General features: G+C 39.6%; 1 protein-coding gene across 4 annotated transcripts in view; it reads right to left on the bottom strand.

Moving 5' to 3' along the window:
- Positions 1-23,473, bottom strand: part of kcnc3a (potassium voltage-gated channel, Shaw-related subfamily, member 3a) — a 111,151-nt gene that overhangs the window by 84,852 nt on the left and 2,826 nt on the right. For all 4 annotated transcript variants that reach the window (XR_008365803.1, XM_053514748.1, XM_053514751.1 and 1 more), the window contains exon 2: positions 1,866-2,570. Coding sequence is in view for 3 of the 4 variants with exons in the window: in XM_053514748.1 (XP_053370723.1) it covers positions 1,866-2,570 (705 nt within the window). In the remaining variant the exon portion in view is untranslated. The remainder of the gene's footprint in view (positions 1-1,865; positions 2,571-23,473) is intronic.

Below are 23,473 nucleotides of genomic sequence, written 5' to 3' on the forward strand. Positions count from 1 at the left end.
AAAACAGATTTATTTTGAGGGAGTGGACATTATCCAATTCATTATAGTGCAATGTATATACATTTTGTGGGTTTCCAGAATAGGTTTTGAGTGAAACGTAAAATTAATTTTAAATGACTTTGGGGGGGGGGGGACATTATGCAAATTCAGCAAACAGTGAAAAAAAAGTGAGTGTTGGACAGATTAAACATAATGTGTGCAAGAGAGAGAGGGAGAGAAAATGAGAGATAGAAGGAGAAAGATTAGTCCTACACAATCACACTATATTCTAATTCTGACCAAGAAATGGATGTCTGCAGTGAAAGAAAGGAAGAGATGGCGGGTAAAACAACACGAGATTGAATTATCCGAGTGCTCAAAGCGCCAAAGAGAAAAATCTCACTGCAGAAGAAAAAATTTAATCAAGCGTGGGAAAGTGCTGTTGGGGACGGACGCGGGTGCCGCGAGCCTGAGACGCAGCCTGAGAGATAACCCGCAAAAAAAAAAAAAAAAACACGTTAAATAATGAGAATTAATTATGTTGTGCATTTTTAGCTCGTCCGCATCAGAGAGTGAGGTTTTACCGGAATTAAGTTAGACTTCTTTCAAGCACCTTTTCTCTCTCACACAAAAATCTACTTACAGAACGTGCGGAAATCTGCAGCACTCGAAACCAAGTTATTTTTATTTTTAGCCTCTTTCGTTCTGTCAAGGCAGTTCAGGATCTTCATCGTCATCATCATCATCAGTGTGGTTATTATAATGTAATATAACGATCTTGGATTGGGGTTGATCCGGTTTCTACCTAGCCTCGTAGAGTTTAAAGTTACACTGCAGATGAAAAGACCAAAAAGAAAACGCATTTTCTTTTGCGCTTACAGTACACACTTCACAGATGTATTTCTCACCTGGAAACGTATTTGGACCAATAGGTCGTGGGTATACCTATATTAACGACACTCTGTTAAGAAATAAAAATAAAAAACATTGCACTGCATTCAGTGGTCTGGGTTGCAGTTTTACAGATAGATTATTAACATGTTGTTTAATTGAAAGATTAGATCTTTTAAATTTCTCTGGAAAGAGAATTAAAGGTTAGATTTTTTAAATAAGTCTGCACAGTATATACAGTATGCATGCATTTATTAGTTACGTTTTTGCAAAAAAAGATGACCGTAAGAGTGAATCTCTTACACTTTTACGTCATGTGTGAAATGAACTATTAACATCTCGTTTAATTAAGTGCTAATTGAATCATTTAAGACAATTTTAAGGCTATTTAAAGTCTGCAGGAGACAACGGAGCAACAGGGTTCGATTATTATGAGTGTGAGCACACCGAACGCATGCATTTATTAGTTATGTGTTTAAAAAAAAAAAAAAAACACCGGTGTTACAGCTGCAAGAGTGAATGAGAGAAATTAATTGTTCACATATTTAATTAGGTGTTGATTGAATGATTTAGGAGTAAAGGTGTGTAAGAGGTAAGGGTGCGAGAATCTTTAGAGGTTTGATTATTAGGAGTGTATAGGTGCATGCATTTATCACTTATGCATTAGTTATATATCCATGAAGCGTGTTTGGATGGAGAGATCTGCTCATTTATTTCATCTTTGTTTTAGTTTTGAGTGCAGGACTGTGAGAGATTTATGTTTTTGTTGTTTTGTTTTTTTTTTCAGTTCAGCACTGCAGTAGTTCATGCACCAGTGCAGTCAGTGTGTAAATGAGTGTGTGTGTGTGTGTGTGTGTGTGTGTGTGTGGGGGAGGCTTGATGGCACGACTGACTGTGGGGTGTTAATGAGCCTGTAAGAGAGAGAGTGTGTGTGTGCGTGTGTGTGTGTGTAAGCATGTGCGCGCGCGCGCGCGCTCTGGATGTCCGTCACTCACCCGCGCGTATTTGGATGAGTACGGGTCCTCGAAGAGCGCCCAGACGCGCGGCTGCCACACGCTCCACCAGCTCGGCTTGCCGCCGCCGTCCTCGTGCAGGCACAGCCGCTTGAGGTCCCCGTCGGCCCCGCCCCCTACGCCGCCGCCGCCGCCGGCCAGCGCCGCCGCCTCGTCCTCCGGCGCGTCCGGCTCGGGCGTCTCGAAGCTGTCGAGCGCCTCCTCGGCGTCGCGGTGCTGCCGGTAGTTCATCCAGCAGCACGCCTCCACGTCGGTCTCGTCGATGCCCCAGAAGGCGAGCTCCTCCTCGAACAGCGGGCCGCACACATCGCCGGGGCAGTGCAGCTTGCCGGTGCGGTAGTAGTTGAGGATGAAGGCGAACGTGCTCGGGTGCCGGTCGAAGAAGAACTCGTCCGACTTCGGGTCGTAGTCGAAGTTACTGCACGCGTCGGGCTCGGTCAGCCAGGACAGGCGCGTGCCGGGCAGCGTGCGCAGCGTGCTGCGGTAGGTCTCGTGCCGCACGCCGCCGCAGTTGATGACGATGCGCTCGCTGTCCGACGGGCAAGTCATGTCGGCGCTCGCGCATGCTTTGGCGCACGACTTGCTGCCACCCTTGCGCCCTCTGAAAGAGGAGACGCACACCGAGCTGAGCATAGAGGAGGAGGAGGAGGAGGGGCGGGGGGGAGAAACACGGAGAGGGGGAGGAGCCTAAGAGAGAGAGAGAGAGAGAGAGAGAGATGCTTTAGATAACACACACACACACACACTTTTCTTATGATTCATTTACATTCTGAGCCAAATCATGAAGAACGTGCAAATCCAAAAACTAATCCAAACTCATTATTGCCCCTTGTCCTTCGTCTGTCCCGGGAGACTTAGGGCTCGAGGCGGGGTACACCCTGAATGGAGTGCCAATCCATCACAGGGTACACTTGTATACACACACACCACACACATGCTCATTCACTCACTACAGGGCAAGTCGGGGACGCCACTTGTACGTCTTGGAGGAAAACCCGAGCACCCGGAGGAAACCCACCAAGCATGGGGGAGAACATGCAATCTCCATGCTCACAGAACAGGTGCAAGGCCACCGTGCTAACCACTACTCCGCCGTGCTGACCACTACGCCACCGTGCCGCCCCTGGTACCCTCCCTTCTTATTCCCCTTCCTTTAACAACCTGATAGTGAAAAGCATAAAGATGGAACACTCTTCCAGAGTATCTAAGAACGACACAGGTTGAAATAATTCGTAGCACTTTGAGATTTGCTTCAAATATTATAAGTGCATTATAAATAAAATGTATTATTATTATTATTATTATTAACAATCTTTCCACCCTAATACTTTATTGCTTATTATCTCATGAAGCCATGCTTCGTTTTTTTGTAAATATGCATACACGTTTATATTTTTACTAGATAAAAATGAAAAAGAATCACATTTGCTAAATACAATCTCATGCCATTTTATGTAGTGTCCGTAACTTTTTTGAATTCAAATCTACCAATGATATTAATTGTCATGCAGATGAAACTTTAACTCGAAAAGACCTAAACTTCAAAAAGTTTATTATTCCAAAATGCAAAATTGTTAAAATATTGCAGCATGGATTTGACATGGTAACAGACACTACTGATTTTGGTTGGGGAAAAAAAATCCTTAATTTTGCATGGAATACTTTAATTTAAGCAACAATTTTTACAGGTCATTTGCTTCTAGTAGCGTACAGTAAACATAAAAAACTATGAATGAATTGCATTTTAAATTATCAAAACAGTATAACGCTGAAAAATGTCCATTTTCCAGGCACATATAAAATCATCTCTCAAAAACAGCTAAAGTTAGCAACATGAATTTTTTAGGGAAGCGAGATTGGTCACTTCCATGTTGCATAAACTTTAGAAGTAACACACACATTTTCTGTATTATCTGTATAACATAAAAAAATAAACTCAGCACAAATACTGTGTTTTGGCCGTGAGCCGAATCATGAATCATGAATCTGTGAGGGTGCAAACTAGGGCCCTACTGTATGTTCATCTTCCCTTCACTGCACACAGGATCCAAGCGCTTCATCACATCAAGTGAGCTGAGCTTGAAATACAGTAAGAAGAGAAGCTCAGCACTCATGGCAGCAAACTGACCTCATAAGATGGTTTTGAGTTCAAATCCCAGCACTGGCAACCTGCCACTGTAGGCAGCAAAGCATTCACTTAATGCCATTTAACCCTCGACTGCTTTGTTCTTGTCTCAAGTGCAACTCTTATCGGAAACGTATCATCAGACATGCAGTCAGTGAACCTGCACTTTTAGGAGGAGAACGATTCCTCAAGAGCTCTCTGTTTACAATAAGATTTCTTAGCTTCTTAGAAGTACCCTGTCTAGGGTTTAAGAATGTAACCAAATACAAATACAGCAGAACCTCGGCATACGAATTTAATCCGTTCTGAAGGCGAGTTCTTAAGGTAAAATCTTGTATTGTGAAACACATTTTCCCATAGGAAATAATGTAAATGCAGATAATCCGTTCTAGCCACCAAAACATTTTACCAATATTACCAATTTCCAACACTAATTATATTTTTGCATATAAAAACAATTACATTTAGAAGAGACATATACATGAAAGAAAATATGAAATAAATAGACATTAAACCTCACTTAACCTTAATTTATGATTCTTCTTGGCACCGACTGCTTAAAAAATGAAACTGAAAGCGGCTCGGTTTTCTTCTTGATAACATTCTTAGGACCCATGGTGCTATGTCTTTACAAAATTTTGCACAAAAAATATGTTAACTCGCTTCACTTGCCTTTTCACTGATGCAAACAAGTTTTGAACAGCTCCTTCATAGACCGAGACAAATTTCTTGCAAATTCTTAAAAAATTTAGTTCTTAAGGCGTAAATTCTTAAAGCGTAGCGCTCATATGCCGAGATAGCCCTGTACATTATTCATAATGAGCAGATATAGTTTAGTAAAAGAAATACAAATAGCACGTTTGCTTTGTGTTTGTGCCCCCAGCCAACAGTAGTTAGACTCGTTCCAGTTTGTTTGTACAGGGTGTCCTACAAGTCTCCATACACTGGGGACAGTTTCCGCGTACTGATCACAGATTGGTCGACGTAGCCATGCGGAGATCCGCAGATGTACAGTATAACCCCGCTCCCCATGTGAAGACCTTGGTGTACCAGGAAAAGATACAACACAAAGATTTGCCTATGTATGGAGGCTTTTGGACATCCTTAGAAATATATCACAGCAGGCAAAGAAATATACTAACTACTCGAGCAATATAGCTGAGGATGAGGAATGGTCAGAAGCAGAATTCTGTTAAAACCTGCTAATTGTTTTCAACGTTTCTAAAGGCAGAGCATATTTTACAAAATGTTCAGATTAGACCACACCCACTTCAGATAGAAATCCAAAGACAGATAGTAGTATTGTTTTATACCCTCGGTAGGCTTCTACATAGAAAAGATAATGGTTGCGCTGTAATGGACAAATGAAAAACGCAACATATCCAAATTGTAGAGTGTGTAGTACTGCGCTGCATTGCATATTTTCATGATTGTAACCTGATTCCTGTGAGCTCAGCTCAGCTAAGCGACATGTTAACAAACCTTTTATTTTCATGACTATGAACAGAAATGTGATCAACCATATTCTTCATCCAAGCCTGCATTGCTAGGACTGTTTACCACTTTAACGTAATCTACCGAAGTACCTGTTGGAAAAATCTTCAATTACTCGTAGCCCAAACCCTTAACATGATCTATATATAATAATTAAAAGTTCATGCACTTTTGTTATCGGCCAAGAAACTACAAAAATGTCCTAAAATGTTCTTTTATACATATTTACCCTTATTTTTAAAAAAAGACTTTCATAAAGATCCATAAATATGGGATTTAAATATGGGATATAAAACTTGCCATATATCTATATCTTAAATTAGTTAGCATTTAGGTTGACTTGAGTTCTTTATATACCAGGAATGTAGAAATATACTCACAGCTTAGCAGTGAAGGTTCAGAAGCTGGCGTCTATCTACGGCTATCATTTCATCCTTGTATAAATTAGCTTAGCAAACATGACAGGTCTGAAAGCTCTAGAGTTTATTTGCTGACATCTCAAACTCAACTGATAGCTTGTACAGTACAAATCAGCAGTATACTAGACCTGTGTGGCCCAGAACGAGAATCAGACCTCCACGAGGAATAAACGACTTAAAAAATCACAAGAGACACTTTGCTTTCATCATCCGTCCTGATATTAGACTGCATTTATGGGGAGCGCGTCCTTGTTTCTTATGTTGTAGTCCTGCTTTGTGTGTGTGTGTGTGTGTGTGTGTGTGTGTGTGTTTGCCAGCAGCTGTGTGTACAGTTCCTTCATTTTAACCTGAATCTACATCCAATCATTTAAACATTGAACAAAGGCTGTGTCTGTATTAAAAGCACTCGTGTAATCCACCTCACATTAGTACTGTTTGCCTTGAGATGACTAAAACTGTACTTCAGAACAAGTTAGCGCTAACTGATGAATGAACGCAGCCTTCTGACTCAACCTGCTAGTGAGGCAGCTTTCTACACACAGTAGCTTGTACAGTATACAGGCTCGGTACAAAGTCTGATGGCCAAGAGACGTTCATTTCACTTTAACAGGAAGGGTTCATTTAATTACCATGACCAACCACGAGTAGCTTGCTTACCAACCGCTAACTGCTTTAAAAAACGCATGAAATTTTGACTATATTGGCGAGATTTGGCTCAGGAACACCCACTGCTTACCCTCACCCCTAACCCTATATTTCCACCAACACAACGATAATCTCCGCCACTCCAGGCAACACTTGTGATACCACCATGTGCTTCTGGAACGATTCTGAAAACTATTCAACCTGCTTTCCTCTTGAATATTCACACCAGAGGTCAGACCAGAGGGCAGGAATTTCCATGATGATGAAGATATCCAAATCACAGCCACAACTCTTTGACCGATTTCATCCCAAACTGGACTTAACTGACTCATGTAGAAAATAACAACAATAAACACAATTAAAACAGATGAAAAATAAACAATTTATTTGCATAGCCTATTGTAGAAGAACAAGGAGACATCAGTAACACAACAAGCTGATCCACTTCTCAAAAGATCTCCGTAGCACACAAAGCTGTGCTATAGACCAGACATCACAGATCTGCGCCCTGTAGAAATCCGCCGTAAGTGCTAACTAGCAAGTGATACGTCTTTTGTGAGTTTGTTACACAGACACTAGCTTTGTTGGCGGATTAGCAAAGCAAAAGAAGACTATACATAATTGATGAGTGTTAAAGCATGCTAGAATAAGATGAAACAACAGTTTCTTCTACAGATTTTCTTACATTTTCATGCATTAACCAAAAACTTTACTGTATAATTTCATTTAGAGCATGAAACAACCAGACAGCCTGTCACTCTCAATGTAAAAGGACTTCCAGATGGGGACCAGAGTTGTGATCAACTTTTATCTGAAAAGTGTACAAAAGGCTCATATTAAACTGAGTATATTTGTCATTTAACCACTGTAGCTTCAGCCTCGAATGCTCCGCCCCTAACAAACAACGTTTCATAACTTCTATAAATTTTGCTGGTAACAAGATTCAGAATCTTTGTGGCTTCAATTATTTATTTTATTTTTTTTCATTATGCAACTCTGTGTACACATGTACAAAAAAGCCTTTAACCACAGAGGTACAATGACCCATTCATAGTCATTGGACTGGAAAACATTAATGTACAGTACATCGCATCCTTGCATGTTTGCAGGTTTGATTTCTGTTATGGCAACCAATAGCATCTTTACATTTTGGGGGGATTCCTTGTTTAACCCTTTAACATTTTGCTCAACTTTTTTTCAGTTATTATTTCTTATTGAAAAATATTTTGAACTTGACCTGACTAAGCCATCTCTACCATTCGGTTGAGGTACGCAAATCTAAATAAATGCACAGATCCACAGATTTTGCAATGTGTCCCATTGCTCTGTTGAATACAACATTTGTGCTGTTGCACCACAACACCAAAAGTTAGCATGTTGTTAGACATTTCATTTGGTATTTGTAAATATACTGATTTTTACCACTCTTACCCTAAAGCAACATCTCAACCATTTGGAAGAGATGCATATCCATTGTTGTTATAACCCAAGGAAATAAAAACAATGCAAGAAAAATGTTCCTTTGTGTATGCTCTTGTGAGGATGTTAAAGTTTTAAGATTTTAGTTTGAAGCATTTTCAAGGAAATATGGTTAAACAGTTGCAATAACATTTAGGAAAGTTTATTTATGTACAGTTAAAGCAGGCAGTTTATTAAAGCCTCTAGGAAAAGCTTGCAAGTCTATTACTTAACTCTGTTATTAGGTACTGTATTACACTCTATGTAGTGTATTTCAGGAGTGCAACTGCAGCATTTTCTCCAACATCCACAAACATACCAATTGGTAGCTTGGCTGGTTTAACATGGCTCTAAGTCTAAATGCGTTTGTGAATATGTTTGCCCATGGTGTGCCTTCCATAGCGTATTGCAAAATACGCTCCAGATGCTTCGGGAATCTGACTAGGATAAAGCGCCGCCTGAAAACTTCCATCTAAATCAGTCTCATGTTATGTTCATATAGAGAAACACAGCATGACTTGTTCTTATAAGATATTTTCAACATCATAGTCTGTCCTTCTTTTTTAAATAATTGGATTGGTCTCTGCAATTAAAACTAAAATAAATTGTACATTCTAGTTGTTTAATACAGTATGCTTTAATTTCTTTAATTTTTTTTACTTGAACACAAAAAGTGCTACTATTTTCGTCTTTACACCTGCAGTGACAGCTTTGCAGTGCAAATGCAATACTGAGCCAGATGTTGCATTATGCGTGCTCTGAGCTGGAAAGTGGCTCGAGCACACGGCGAACTTGTAGTGGAGGGAAGCGATACCTGAACAACAGATTAACTTACAATCCTCTGGTCTATGTTAAGGGTTTTGGCAATAAAGCAACAATATACTGTATTTAGTGGTGTGGCAAGTAGCATGGAGCATCTGCATAGATCCTTCACGACTCTACTACGAATGGCGTTCAGGTCATCCCAGGACTTTTGATTGTGCGGAATAACAGACCACCCTTCATTTCTTTATATAATCCCCTGCTACACTAATGCACTTATCCCTGTGTTTCACTAGAGCTTGGATAACCATCACGGTAAAAAGTTTTCCCAGTCATGGTTAGACTGCCTGCTTCACGTCTGCAACGCTGGCCTCCCAGGAACTCCTTTAATGGCACATAAATTAAAAAGTAGTGTGGCCGAACGGTCCGAGGTGCTGGCTTAAGGATTCAGTCTCCTTGGGGGGGGGGGTGAGTTCAAATCCCACTGCTGCCAATACCTGGTTTTTGGAATTTCCCTCGGGATCACTATGGTATCTATCTATCTCTATCTACATGTGGAAACAGCTTGAAGCGAGGTCAGGACTGTATGGGGGATGTGGCAATAACTCCCAGTGATGTTGGTGAATGACTGTGTGTACAGTTCCCACAGACAGATTCGTCTATTCCGCGAGTTGGCGACAAGTTATATGTAGAATTTTAAGGATCAGTAGTTCCACTCGTGAAATGTCTACAGGAACGAAGTCTCGATTTGACTTCAACGCCCCTTGTACATTTATCCAACATTGCTGATGGTCAACTGCATGTTTTTATTGCATGACTTGATCTCAAACTATTAATACTCGCATACTGTAAATTGATATTTAACTGTGATATTTTCTTTCTCTCTCTCTCTCTCTCATGCATTTTATTCCTAAATGAATGATCGATGCAACTTTAAAGTCTCGCTCCACTCTCAGTCAATGCTTTAATGTACATCTGTATGAGAGCATATGTCAATAATGATAAGAATAGATTTATTGGAATGGTTTAATTATCATTTTATAAGTCTTTGTCTAAGGTGGAACAGCGTCATAGTGGTTAGCACTATCGGCTTGCACCTCCATGGTCCAGGGTTCGATTCCCGCCTCGGGGTCTGTCTGTGTGTCTGTGTGTGTGGTGTTTGCATGTTCTCCGGTTTCCTTCCACAGTCCACAAAGATATGCAGGTTAGGCTATCTGGTGTTCCCAAATTGCCTACAGTGTGTGTGCCCTGCAATGGATTGTTACCCCATCCAGGGTGTACCCCGCCTTGTGTCCTAAGTCTCCTAGGATAGGCTCCAGGCCTCCTGTGACCTTGTACAGGATAAAGCAGAGTGAGAGTCTTTGTCTAAAAATAAAGCACAGAATTCCCAATGCTTTCGGAATTGTTTCATTAAGTAAATAACTTTAACGTAAAAAATATTGTGTATAAAATTAACAATTTATTCAGAAATTTTACACTTTGCAGCGGAACATAAAAACAAAAAAAAAACAAGACGTGTCATTTCATTATAAGCATTTTGATTTTTTCCAGAATTATAGTGTCTTGTTTGTAGGAACACCGATTAACAAATGTATACTCAATAAATACTGAATGCTTTTGGAACCCAGTAACAACTGCTAAATAAATTGAATATTTATAAAAGGTTAATCTTTATGCTATTATTTTAAACACTTAAATACCGTTACAGTATTAGAAGTAATACAGTATTACTTCTTAAATGCTTACACTCCCTGCAAATTCTAATCAATTATTTATCATATAATTACAACTCAGGGTCCAAATAATTGACGGACGAGTGAGCAGAGGAAGCATAAAGTGCTTTTAGGTTGACACTCTACGTCGTGATGGACAGGCGCTCCAGAGTCGCGTGTGTTCTCTCATGCACGGCCGATGGCGGATCTCAAACTCACGTTAAAGATCGCGTAACAAACAGGTTCACCACTGACTTAACTATTTCCTCTGGCTCTTGATCAATCACTGGTGCTCACAAAGCATCCAATCAGAGAGAGAGAGAGAATGAGAGAATGGGGGGAAGATGGGAGCATGAGAAAAGCTGAAGGTAGGACCATTATATGCTGAGGTCCACAAAATGGGGAGAAAGGACTGCAGAGCATTAATTCTCTCTCCCTCTCTCCCTCTCTCATTCAGTGCAGTACTGAAACATGATGCAGTCCATTCAGAGCCGTGCGTAACCCATTCATTGCTGGTACACACATCGAAATGTGATTAGAAAAATCTTTTCAAATCCTGATGAAGAAACACACTCTTGTACACACACACATACACACACTCCAGGGAGAAGTGCCATATGAAAGTGATTTTTTTTTTTTTTTTTTTTTTTTTTTGCGTGTTGCTGCAGTAAGACAAATTATGACTCTCCTCCCTTCTCCATTTCTCTTTCTCTCTCTCTTTCTTTCATGAATGAACATTGTGCCTGAAGGATCTCCAAGCTACAGCTTAGCTCTCGTTTTCACACTTTTAAGTTCCGCATAAAACACTCGGATTACAGCAGGCGAGCCAATCTCTCTCTTTCTCACTCTCTCTCTCTCTCTTTCTCTCTCTTATCTATTCACAGAGTTAGCATGGCACCTCATTCCATCACTCTCCGTCCATTTCTGCCCCTCTCCTGGTCTCAGTCCATCTATCTCTGACTCATAAAATGAGTAAAACAGTAAGTTCTGCTCAAATTTCATGATCTCTCTTCATCTCTTCTTGACTCTATCAATGTGATTTCCCGTTATCTTCATTCACTCTTCATCACACTCTCTCTCTCTCTCTCTTTCTCTCTCGATTCCTCCTACAGAGTTCTTGCTTCGCTCTGCCTCTGCAAACTATCCCAGGACCCACAGCAAAGAAAATCACCAGGCAAAAGGCGACAGAACAAGGTAAGAAGATCTTCTTAAAGGATTTTTTTACTTTTTTTTAATTATTATTATTTTAATTGGAGATCCCATATTAATATAAACCTCGTTACAATATTACACAGTTAAAAAAATTACATAAATGCAATACATTCCATGCAAACTTAAATAAAACTCTAGCTGTAGAACTGGCTAAATCCAAAATGTCAGCGTCGTTTGCCTTCTTTAGCATACACAAAGCGCTAAAAACAAACTCACCACTTGGCTGTTCAACTAAGAACTATTAAACTGGGTTTATTTCCCCTCATAAGCGCTATTTGTGTAGTTTTATATAATTTCCTATTTCCAATTTACTAAATATGAAAAACAATTAACCGTTTTTTTTTAACAATAAGACACATCTTATTAGTTTTTTTTTTTTTTTACGTCTTAGCATTATGTGAAAAATTAGCTTGCCCAGATTTCACTGGCTTGAGTGACTCTATTTCATTGTCATTGTCCACGGCTAACGACTGCTTTTTCCACATGTTAACAATGTGTGAAACTAGCTAAGAAATATTCCATCTTTTAAACTGTTCAGTACTGTTAGTTTTGCATGTTAGCATGATGTAAAAACTAGCTAGCAAAAAAAAAACTTTTCCCCTGTTCGCACTGCAAAAATGTGTTAGCAACTAAAAATATCCTAAATATAGTTACATTTTTCTACACTTTTGTAAAATAACAAGATTACAACAAACAAATGTAAGATTATTATGCTCAATTCTAATAAAAGTTTATAATATTTTAGGCAAATTAAAAAAATAAATAAATAAAATTAAATTCTATTCGGCAGATAATTTTACTAGTTTGTAGGATTTTTTTCTTGAAATAAGCAAACTTCACTGCCAGAAGGACAAGAAATTTTCACTTCACAATTTTAGTAACATTTGACTATAAATTAATTTAAAAATCTTATATCTGGTTTGCAGTAAACTTATTTTTCGAAGAATTAGAGGTAGGTTTGGCTACATTCAAAAATATTTCACTTGCTAAGATGTCATTTTTGCAGTGAAGTACTTCTGTTGATTGGGTGAATCTCAGCAAACAGGAAATGTAGCATGAAAAGTGAAGGTAAAAAACACTATTTTGTATGGTAGTGTTTAATCTAACAAATTGTAGTGAAGGGCACCATTAATTGTAGTGAAAACCATCAAGAAACTCACACATTCTAATGTAATTTGTACATTTTTGTACATTTTCCACAAGGAAAGACGCACTATATATTCAGCCACTGGAAAAAAAGAAATGCTAGCTATTGATTGTGGCTAACCGATCCCATTAGTTAGTTACTACAGACAATGTAAACGTGTAGTGATGGTGAAAACAAGACAAGTGTGTCTGGAATATAGACATTTACCTCAAGTTTGCTCAAAGGTTTTGAGCACAAGATTGTAGCCTAGGAGCTAGCTAGTGAATAGCCTGGTAGCTAGTCAGTTTTTTAAGATAACTCTTGCGTTCAGCAGGTATGTATGACAGATATGTTTATGTTTAATGATATGACTTTGTGCTGTACGGCCCTCTAGTTCATTGTGCGTTTATTTTAATTGCATTGCATTATGGGTCTCTGGGAGATTCAGAGAGTGCACGCAATTTACAAATAAAATACCTTTAACAGATCCTATGAGTTCTAATATTTGTCGATACACACCGTTTAAATAAGATTTTATTCATGTATTCATTCATTCATTCATTCATTTATTCATGTAGTTATTGGTCTGCAGGACTAAAAAACAGCCGTGCTGATATTCAGTACAACAGCATGGTTAAATTAATATTTCCACCTTTTCCGCTTTAGAATATCCGCTACAATAAGCTTAGGGTGGGTTAAATGCCAAATAGTGTTAAATGGGAAGCTGTTGCGCTATTTAGGGTGTACAATCCCTACACACAAGTAGTGCCTTTGATCAGGGGTTAGGGGGGAATTTGGGATTCAGTCTTGTGTTAGAAGATGCAGCTTGTAGCTCGCAAAAAAAAAACATGGATAGCTCGAAGGCTCTTTAGAATGAGTTAGAAGCAACTACTAAGGTGATAAGTGTTGTTTAAAATGACATAAGGATAAAGAGACTTAATTGTCGTTGTAGTGATACAACGAAAAAATTGTGGTAGCTTTTAGAGACCAGCAGCAATAATAAACATGAGAATAAAGTGAAGAATAAACAAAAGAATAAACGCAAGGTAATTGCACTAAAATCGAATAAATATAACAATATAGACAGTGTTATCAGATGTGCATTCTTGCTGAAAGTGCTTCTGTGACTGGTTTCATTTTGTGATTTTGGCAGGCAGCTGCTCTCTCCTCAGTACAGCCGACCGTACAGTCCTACTTTCACCCACGCGAGGGCAACAGCATGCTAATTGAAATTGTGATGTAGCTACTTTACATACATATGATTCTGTTTTCATGTCATTCAATTTTAACATTTTCAGGATTCACTGAGACCCGAGATGACTTTATATAAACGCTGCAGATTTAAAGGGGTGGAGCTGGGTCACTCAGTCCTGTTTACCGCATATTCACCAAGTTTATCCTAAAAGCATTTTGGACAATAATTCCCATAGCTAACTTCCATTGTGAATGGCACAAGCAGGCTACACGCATGCGCGCACTGTTCAAAGCAATTAACGTCATGCAAACACTGTTGCTAAGCAACCCACTGGAAAATGTGGTCGCCAAACAGAGGCTTGCTAACGATTATGGCTAATCAATGAGATAGCTAATGCAGACAATGTAAATGTGTAGTGAAAGTGAAAACCAAGCAAAAGCCTCCAGAACATAAACATTTTCCCCAGAGGTACCGTATGTGTAAATGACTAAGAAAAGTGTTTTCTGGGACACGTTTGCGTGCGATATTGTTCCGGATAACGCTAATGTACCCTGTATGTGCGCGTTTTGCTGGAGTCTTTCCGACACGTTTTTTGCATCACATGCAGCTGCACAATGTGATTATATACGTAGATGCGTAAAAATGGAGGGGAAGAAAATACAGGCTAGTACACACACACATACACACACCACAGATCACATTAGTAGGTCCCCATGGGGTTTGATGGTGTGTAATGAAGAACGCTGCTCTGAGATTAGCTAATACAAGCAGAGGAGAGAGAGAAGAATGAACCAAACGAAGGGATAAAAAGGAAGACGGGAGTCAGCAGGATGTGTTAAAGTGATAGAATTATAGTGGAAAACATGATATATTCGAAGGGTAGAGGACAACCGGAAAAAGGAGCAGGTGGAAGAGAAGTGATGGTGTTCCAGGTGTGCTGACTGAGCGAGAAAAAAAAAGCCTCTGGGAGAAAGAAAGAAAGAAAAAAAAAGAAAGAAAGAAATTGTTAAAAGGAATGTTTGCGTGTGTGTGTGTGTGTGTGTGTGAGAGAGAGAGAGAGAGAGAAAGAGAGAGAGGTGTCAGAGTCCTGGATGGAGGTAGGGTGGAAAAGGAAAAATGAATAGGAACACTGAAAGAAGAATGAAGTGAAAAGAACGAGTAAGGTCATACACAATGAGGCAGGAAAAGGATGTATCTATATATATATATATATATATATATATATATATATATATATATATATATATATAGATAGATAGATAGATAGATAGATAGATAGATAAAAAAAGAATAGATAGATTAATTGTTTAAGAGAGAGAGAGAGGGGGAGCAACAGACAGATAGAGACAGTGAGCGAGAGACAGGTAGCCAAATAGATTGACAAACAGATAGACAGAAAGAAAGAGAGAAAGAAAGAAGGAGACACAAGAGAAATGGAGAAGGAGAGATAAACGAATAGATAGGTGGTGTGAAAGAAAGACACATATTGACAAAGCAGATTGACTGACAGACAGCTAGACAGAGAGAGAGATAGAAAGCGAGCAAGATAGACATTGTCTAGAGATCGTCAGAGACGGATAGCCAGATAGATTTACCATCATTTACTGACAACAGATAGACAGAGAGGGATAGAGAGAAAGAGAGACAGACAGTTAGATGTATAGTCAGCCAAACTGATAGACAAATAGAGAGAGAGAGAGAGAGAGAGAGAGACTAATAGATAGATGGGGAGGATGAACAGGAACGTTGGGGGGAAAATTTAAAGTGGGAAGGATGACAGAATGTCAGAGACTGATGGGAAAAAGGATAGATAGATAGATAGATAGATAGATAGATAGATAGATAGATAGATAGATAGATGTTTATCCTAAAAGAAATTGTAAATGACTGAGAGATGAGAAGCAAATGCGTTAAAACAGACGTGTGTATAAAATGAAGAGAAAGCCGGTGAACCTCTGTACGGCTGCATTAAACTCGTCTCTCTCTCTCTCTCTCTCCCTCCCTCCACTTGCTCCATGGTGCAGTGTTCACTCTCTTTCTCCTGCATTTCTTCACTGCAGCTCACACACTTCCAGCCTGAGTGGAGCTCAGAGGCCACCTAGAGGGCACGTCAGGTAACTACAGAGCCCAAAACACTGCAGTCCCCTACATGCACACGCGCGTGCGCACACACACACACACACACACACACACACAGACCGCCTCTGCCTGCTGCCTGCTCTCTCTCTGTGTGTGTGTGTGTGTGTGTGGCTTACAATAACCACAGGCCCTTCTGTTGATTTTGAGCTCTGAGCCTGTGTGTGTGTGTGTGTGTGTGTGTGTCAGAGGAATACTCATCACCATTAAGGCTCATTTAAATACTGAAAGAAGAAAACCTACTAGATTTAAGGTGAAAAGTGTATATGATACAAAATGCTGCTACAACAACCTTTATTTAATCTTCATCACTGAATCAGGATAGTAACTAGCTAGGCTAGTTAGTTAGCGCATATTAGCTAGCACTGGTAAGAGCTCGTCTGAAAAAAAAACAGACATCTCACACCTCGTCACTCCGTGTCTAAAAACCTGGACTGACATAGCAGTGCAGGACATGAGCAGGAACAGCATGAACAGCACAACCACTTAAACACCACACACACACACACACACACACACACATGCTCGATCACACATGAGCTATGATAACTCAGGTTATCATGTCGACATATTAGCATATTAAAGCATTATTTTTCTTCATAACATCTTTATGCATATTTAGTAAAAGGTTGGATGTGAGAGGATGAGATGAAAAAGTGGTTAAATTTTTTTTTCCTTGACTAGATAAGAAATGAGGTTGTGCGTACAGGACTTAAGAAACATCGATGGGGTTGGTGGAATTTGGCTTAGCTACATGGAAACACAAACCAAGCATTATAAACGATTTCTATTTTTGGTTTGTGTTCGTGATTCTATCTATCTATCTATCTATCTATCTATCTGTAGGTCTGTCCTTCTATTTATCTATATACTTAGCTATTAGTGAGTCTGTCTCTCTTGTTGTTTATGTCTATTGCTATCTATCATCTATCTATCACCTTTTCTTTTTCCCATTCGTCTCTGACATTCTGTCCTCCTTAGTTTTCCGCCTTATTCTGTGTATCGACTCGTCCTTCCCACTCCATCGTTCTCCCAGCGTTCCTCTTCCATTTCTTTCCATCCAGCCCTCACCCAGCACTCGGATACACGATTTCCTATTACCAACTTTGTCGCGTGTCAGTGTGAACGCATGGCGAGAGGTGAAAGAGGCACAGAGGACTTGTCCTACAGCGAAAGGCTTGTGTGTCTGCGTGCGTCCCTGCGTCTTCGTCCCTGGAACTAGAACTAACACTATTCTTAAGATAGTTTGAACTCCCCCCTGCCTCCAGCTCTTGTTAAAACCTAATTAATAAAAGTGCCCTCTCCGGTTAATTACCATCCCTTTATAGTTTCCCATTAAGCACTCAGGGAATGAAGCCAGAGAGAGAAGCAGAAATATGGGGATGTAATTGTGTTAAACCAAATCAAATCCGAACTTGATGGAAACTATTCTTAGCAGAGCAATGGAGAGGGAGGACGCGGACAAACCAACACGCACACAAAATAAAAGGAGAAGAGACGAAAGAGGAAGAGCGAAAAAGGACGAGGCGGAGGGCTGAGAACCTGGTGTCAGAGGTGAGATCTCAGCTTGGAGGATCGTTCTCTGAGGGAAGCATGCCACCCAGAAGAGAAATCTAACCCAATGTTTATTTTAGATATTCAAAAAAAAAAGAGAGATGTGATACATTTATGAACATAAAGCAGGCTATTAAAAGACTTGGCAAGACTAACTCGATCTTTAAATTGTCTATTCTTAGCTTGTCTAGCATACAGGCTACTTTCTAGCTATCCACCAACATTAGTTATTTAAAAATGTGCTCCGGTTAGCATGTTTTTCATATTTCTGCCACACAGCCAGATGGACAGACATAATGCAGCCCCCCACCTAGTGGTGGAAAAGTGAAAAACATGTACAGGCTTTACTGAGAATGCTCACGGACTATCAACAGGATTATATTTAGATTAATAGATAGCTAACTGCTCCTACTTTAAAGCCTTCGGAAGTCAAACATCCAAGCATCCTCCTATTAAAGTATATCTGTTATTATACAACAGTTGGAGGAGATGCATTCGACAAGTGATGATACTAGATGATAACAGCACTGGGATGTTTATACTTTATGTATTACTTGTCGTACCACCCGTCGGTCGCAGCATGTGTGAAAGTAGGTCTGTACGGTCCACAGTACCGGGGAGAGAGCAGCTGCCTGCCAAAACCCACATTCAAAACCGTTGACTGAAGTGCACGGAAGCTATTTGGGATTCAACCCGGGAACAGTTAGTTAACTAATATTCTAAAGTGGAATAAGTGGAAATATAAAGGGAAACTTATGAGACATGCAGGACCTTTTGGCTTCATAGTACCGGTAACTACTTTCACCACACTAGCTGTCGGTCGCCAGGTCTGCGGTGAGTTAATTCCACCAGGCACAGAAGGATATGTGTAGGCGGAGCAAAATAACTGGTTATATAAACAAATAAATCATGATCTGTTTATAATAAATGGTGTTTGTGGAACTGCTAAATATCAGCACGGCTGTGAGGCATCCGTATGCACCAGGGCACAACACGAGTACTTAAGATATCACAGCCATGCTGATATTCAGTCCATCAGCATGACCTCGAGTGTGATATTGCTTTTATGCAACAATTAACTGTTTTCATGGTGTTGTTGCAATATCTCAGCAGGAATTGTTGGCTGTCAAAACACTGGTGGTGATGTTAACTTGGCCACATTATGGACATTGGGACAATGTTGGTATTGGGTTGGTTTTGAGTAAGTTAAAATAATTTGAACGTAATGACACCAGAACAACATTGGCTACATCACGATGGAATAACATTGAACAAATGTCCCTAACACAACATATAAACAAACGACTTCGAAACTATATTAATACCAAACTGATTTCTTGAGTCAAAATATGGCCACAGCGGTGAGAGTACTGCCAGACCACAGCAATGTACTGAAATATTAAACTGGAAAGAAGCCAAAAGGATAAAATGATCCCCACTTAAGGCCTGAGATGTGTTCTGTGAAAGTGGACGTGATGCAGATTGGACGCCGTGAAAACACTGTACTACAGTCGAGTAATTTGGAAGCTAGGACGAACCTCGTGGTGTTTATGGACGAATTAATGGTATTAATCCTGAAAGGAAATGAAACAAAGAGGTAACATTACAACTCGAAGAGACACATGATGTTAGATACACATGGTGTGTGCAGGAAGCTTTGCAATGTTTGGACGTTGTGCAAATGGATATGTAAACACTATAAATGCTCTAAGGCCTTGTTCACACGGGCGTTAAGTTTTTGGATAAACGAACGTGCTCTGAACGTCCTAGACGTTTATGTTGCGTTTCGTAGCGGCGCTCGATTGACTTCTACACCGGCGTTCGTTTGTCTCTGTCTAAGGTCAGCCTGCAGCCCAAATTGGAGTTTGTGTGTTAACCTGTGGGGGCAGTGTGTCGGAAACTGGATATGAAAGCCCGCCGCTACCGGGTTCACTCTCTGAATGCACAACGTCGGATAAAAGGGAGTTTTTTTTTTTTTGTGGTATATGAAGAAATGCGAAACTTTCCGCGTACGTTTTTCAACAATTATTATTATCTTTTTTTGCCCTTTTCCGCATTTCCCTATGTATAGCATATAGGATCATGGGATATATCCGGTCCTCCGAAGCGTAAAATGAACGCGCAGAAAACTAACTAGAAGCGGTTTCCTTGCGTTCGTTGGGTTTTGAACGCCAAGAAAAAGCTGCATGCAATGTTTTTTTATTGCCATATAAACGCGCAGCCGGACAAACGCATGTCACCAAAGCCCGTGTGAACACTCTCATTGACTCCTATGTGTAGAAAACACTCGCCAGTTGATCCACGCTCACCGGACGCTAAAAAAAAAAACGCTCTATTTTAACGCCCGTGTGAACAAGGCCTAAATAAAAAGGGTACAATTCTGTGTTTTGCAGTTGTATTTACAACAATGTCTTTAGAGCATCATTCAACATAAACTCATGTAATTTTATCAAAGTCATCCTAACTATGGGTGGCTTAGTGGTTAGCACTGTCGCCTTGCACCTCCATGGTCTAGGTTCGATTCCTGCCTTTGTGTGCATGGAGTTTGTTCTGCGATAGGCTCCAGGCCCTCCGTGACCCTGAATACAGGTATAGACGATGAGAGAGTGAGTAAGTGATCCTAACTCTGCCAGGACGGGCCTATCCAAGGTGGTGACACCCAGTAACATGCAGTCTAATACTGTATGTTAGATCAGACCGACCTGTTGGTGGTTATTGCGAGAACCTTGATGTTTATTAACATCATTAATTCCTGTGGACAATGTTTCAATGTTGTAATGTCACATCATTTAAAATAAACATACCAGCAATGGTAATCCCTGTCTTTCAGAGACAACAAGATGTCAATGTAAGGTTTAACTTTTGCAGATCATTTGCTCTTAACTGAAACTGCGTGTTTTTGTGTAACAGCACCACCAGTGGTCACAAGAGGTAATTCACATGGTGACAACGGTACAAAGAAATAAAAAGCAAGATTGGCGCTAATTCCTTTCCAGCCCTGACTGTCGACCCATGCAGCTGTCTCAGAGACAGTCGTATCAGGTGATAACACAAAATACACAACAGTTAGTTTCGACAGAGCAATCTGGTTGGAAGAGAGGCATTCCACAAGTGGTGATAATAGACAGTAACAGCACTGGGTTGTTTAGCTATATGAGTCACTCCGCATCACAAGTGTTCTAACAAACTGTCGGTCGCCAGCATGGGTGAAGAGGGCTGAGAAGCTGCCTGCCAAAACTCACATTCGAAAAAAAAATAACATTATGTCATCTTAAACAACACGCTGTCTCCTTAGTAATCACTTCTGAATAGCCTTTTTTTTTTACATCTACAAATCTAACTAGTTTCTAACACAAGGCTGAATCCCAAATCAATCCCTAACCCCTGATATTCTAATGCGGAACAAGTGGACATATAAAGTACGTCTCTCAGGACTGTCCACCACCTCCATGGGTTACTCTCTCCACCTTTTGGTAACTACTTTCACCCCGTTAATTACACTGTGCAAGTCCTTCTAGTCGCGGTTAGTCAGTTCCACCAGGCGCGTAAGGATATGTGTTGGCGGAGCAAAATATCTGGATAAAAAAACAAACAAATCATAATCTATTTATAATAAATGGTGTTTATGAAACTGTTGTTTAAAAGCAATACGTATCACCCTCGACTGTGATCTTCAGTACTCAGTACTCTGCCCTCATGCCTACGGTTGCATCACAGCTGTGCTGATATTCAGTACAACAGCACCACCTTGAGTGTGATATTGCTTAAGAGACACGCCCCATTTAAATTAGATCTGAGATCTGTCAGACATATCAGGAAACATAAATTGAGCTGGTTTCTTTCTTTGTTTTTGTCTCTGTCTTTGTGTGTGTGTGTAAAATCTTTTTTTTTCTCCCATATCACTGTAATAACATCATTACCGAGACCTCATGATTTACCGCACTGCTCACCCCTAACACTTCCTACCTCGATCTATAAATAGATATTAGATTTTAATCCTCCATCTAATATCCGTCCACTTTCGGTTCTGTTTAGTCGCTGAACACGGCTCCTGATATTGATTCTCACCAAAATGGCGCCACCTACAGACTTCCTGTGAAACCCCAGATTTCACAGAAAGGAAAAAAAAAAAAAAAGAAGAGTCACGTCACTGAGTATTCTTGGCAAGAAAAGATTGGACATGGAGATGTAAAGATGGGGTAGAGAGAGTGCACAGAGAGATAGATACAGTAGATAGAGAGAGAGAGAGAGAGAGAGAGAAATAAAGAGAGAGAGAGAGAGAGGAGAGAGTTTGGCGTGTGCAAACATGTTTATGGTGTAAAACAAGATGATGTGTTGATATGGATTTATTAATGCTCTAGTGGATGGTATTGAAAGGATGACTCCTTTGTTTTGGTGTGTGAGTTCATCTGGACATCAGGATACAGCTGCTGTTTTGTTTGCAATGTCATGACAATAAATTTATAGTTCCCTAAAGCACAACGTGGGATCCTGTTCAGTCCATGATTCTTCTTTGAAATGACGTTTTGTTGTTCTTGTTGCCATAATAAACCGAATCATTATTTTTTCCTTTTTAACATCAAAGATTCTTCTACATGATGCTAATTTATAATCGTTAGAAGCCATAAAAAAATGTTTGCTGCCACTCAGCTAATAGTTCTAAAATAAAACAGCTCTCTAAATGTACGCAATTAACTACGTGAATAATCCTTCTCCTCGACATAATGAAAGCATTTATTATGGCCCTGATTTGTAAAATTACCAAAAACCTGGATTTAAAAAAAGCATTAATTAATAAGCATCAAAGGTTAATAGGGATACAAACATGGTTATTTTTAACTACCTGACGCCATAAACCGAGTCATTATTTTCCCATCTCAAAGATTGTTCGATATAACGGTAACATTTACTGTCACCATGGAACCAACTAAAATCCATTCCATCCATAGATTCTTTAAGAACAGAGATATAGAGGTGATATAAAGCCAATTAGCATTTCGAATCATCAAGATTCTTCCATATTATGGAACAAAATTGGTAGTGGGGTTATTTAAAAAAAGATGGATAAGTATCCACTAACAGGAAGGTTCCTTACTGAAACAAACAAAACCATCAATAATTGTGCGATATAATGGTAACATTTGCGGTAAAATAATTTGGTCTTACCATTAAATCAACAATAAAATGTTAATGTTCTCTAGTTCTTTAGAAACAGAGAATGGTTGTCTAAGAGAGGTGTTATAAAGCCAATCATCCTTTCGAACTACATAGATTATTTCATACAATGCTACGAAAATGATGGTGGGTTATTTAACAAAAAGCTGGATAAATATACACTAACAGGAAGGTTTTCTACTGAACACCATACTGACACCATAAACCAAATCAATAATTTCCCATTTCAAAGACTTTTCAATATAACGGTAATGTTTACTGTCACCATGGAACCAACAAAAAGACCTTAATGTTCTCAATCCATTAACTAAAAGTTGAGAAACGGAAGAAATAATGGTGGTCTGAAAGGGTGTTATAAAGCCTATCATCCTTTAGAACTACATAAATTCTTCCATATAATGGTAATAACCATTTACCATTACTAATAACCATTGACAGGAAGGGCTCTTACTGAAACTAACATGGTTCTCTCCTTAAGTGACGACATAAAACCAAATGTCCCATCTCGAAGATTGTTCAACATAACGGTAATGTTTATGGCCAAATTATTTAGTTCACCATGGAACCAAGGACAAAA

Source organism: Clarias gariepinus, chromosome 16 (assembly GCF_024256425.1).
Source record: "Clarias gariepinus isolate MV-2021 ecotype Netherlands chromosome 16, CGAR_prim_01v2, whole genome shotgun sequence".
Classification (NCBI taxonomy): Eukaryota; Metazoa; Chordata; class Actinopteri; order Siluriformes; family Clariidae; genus Clarias; species Clarias gariepinus.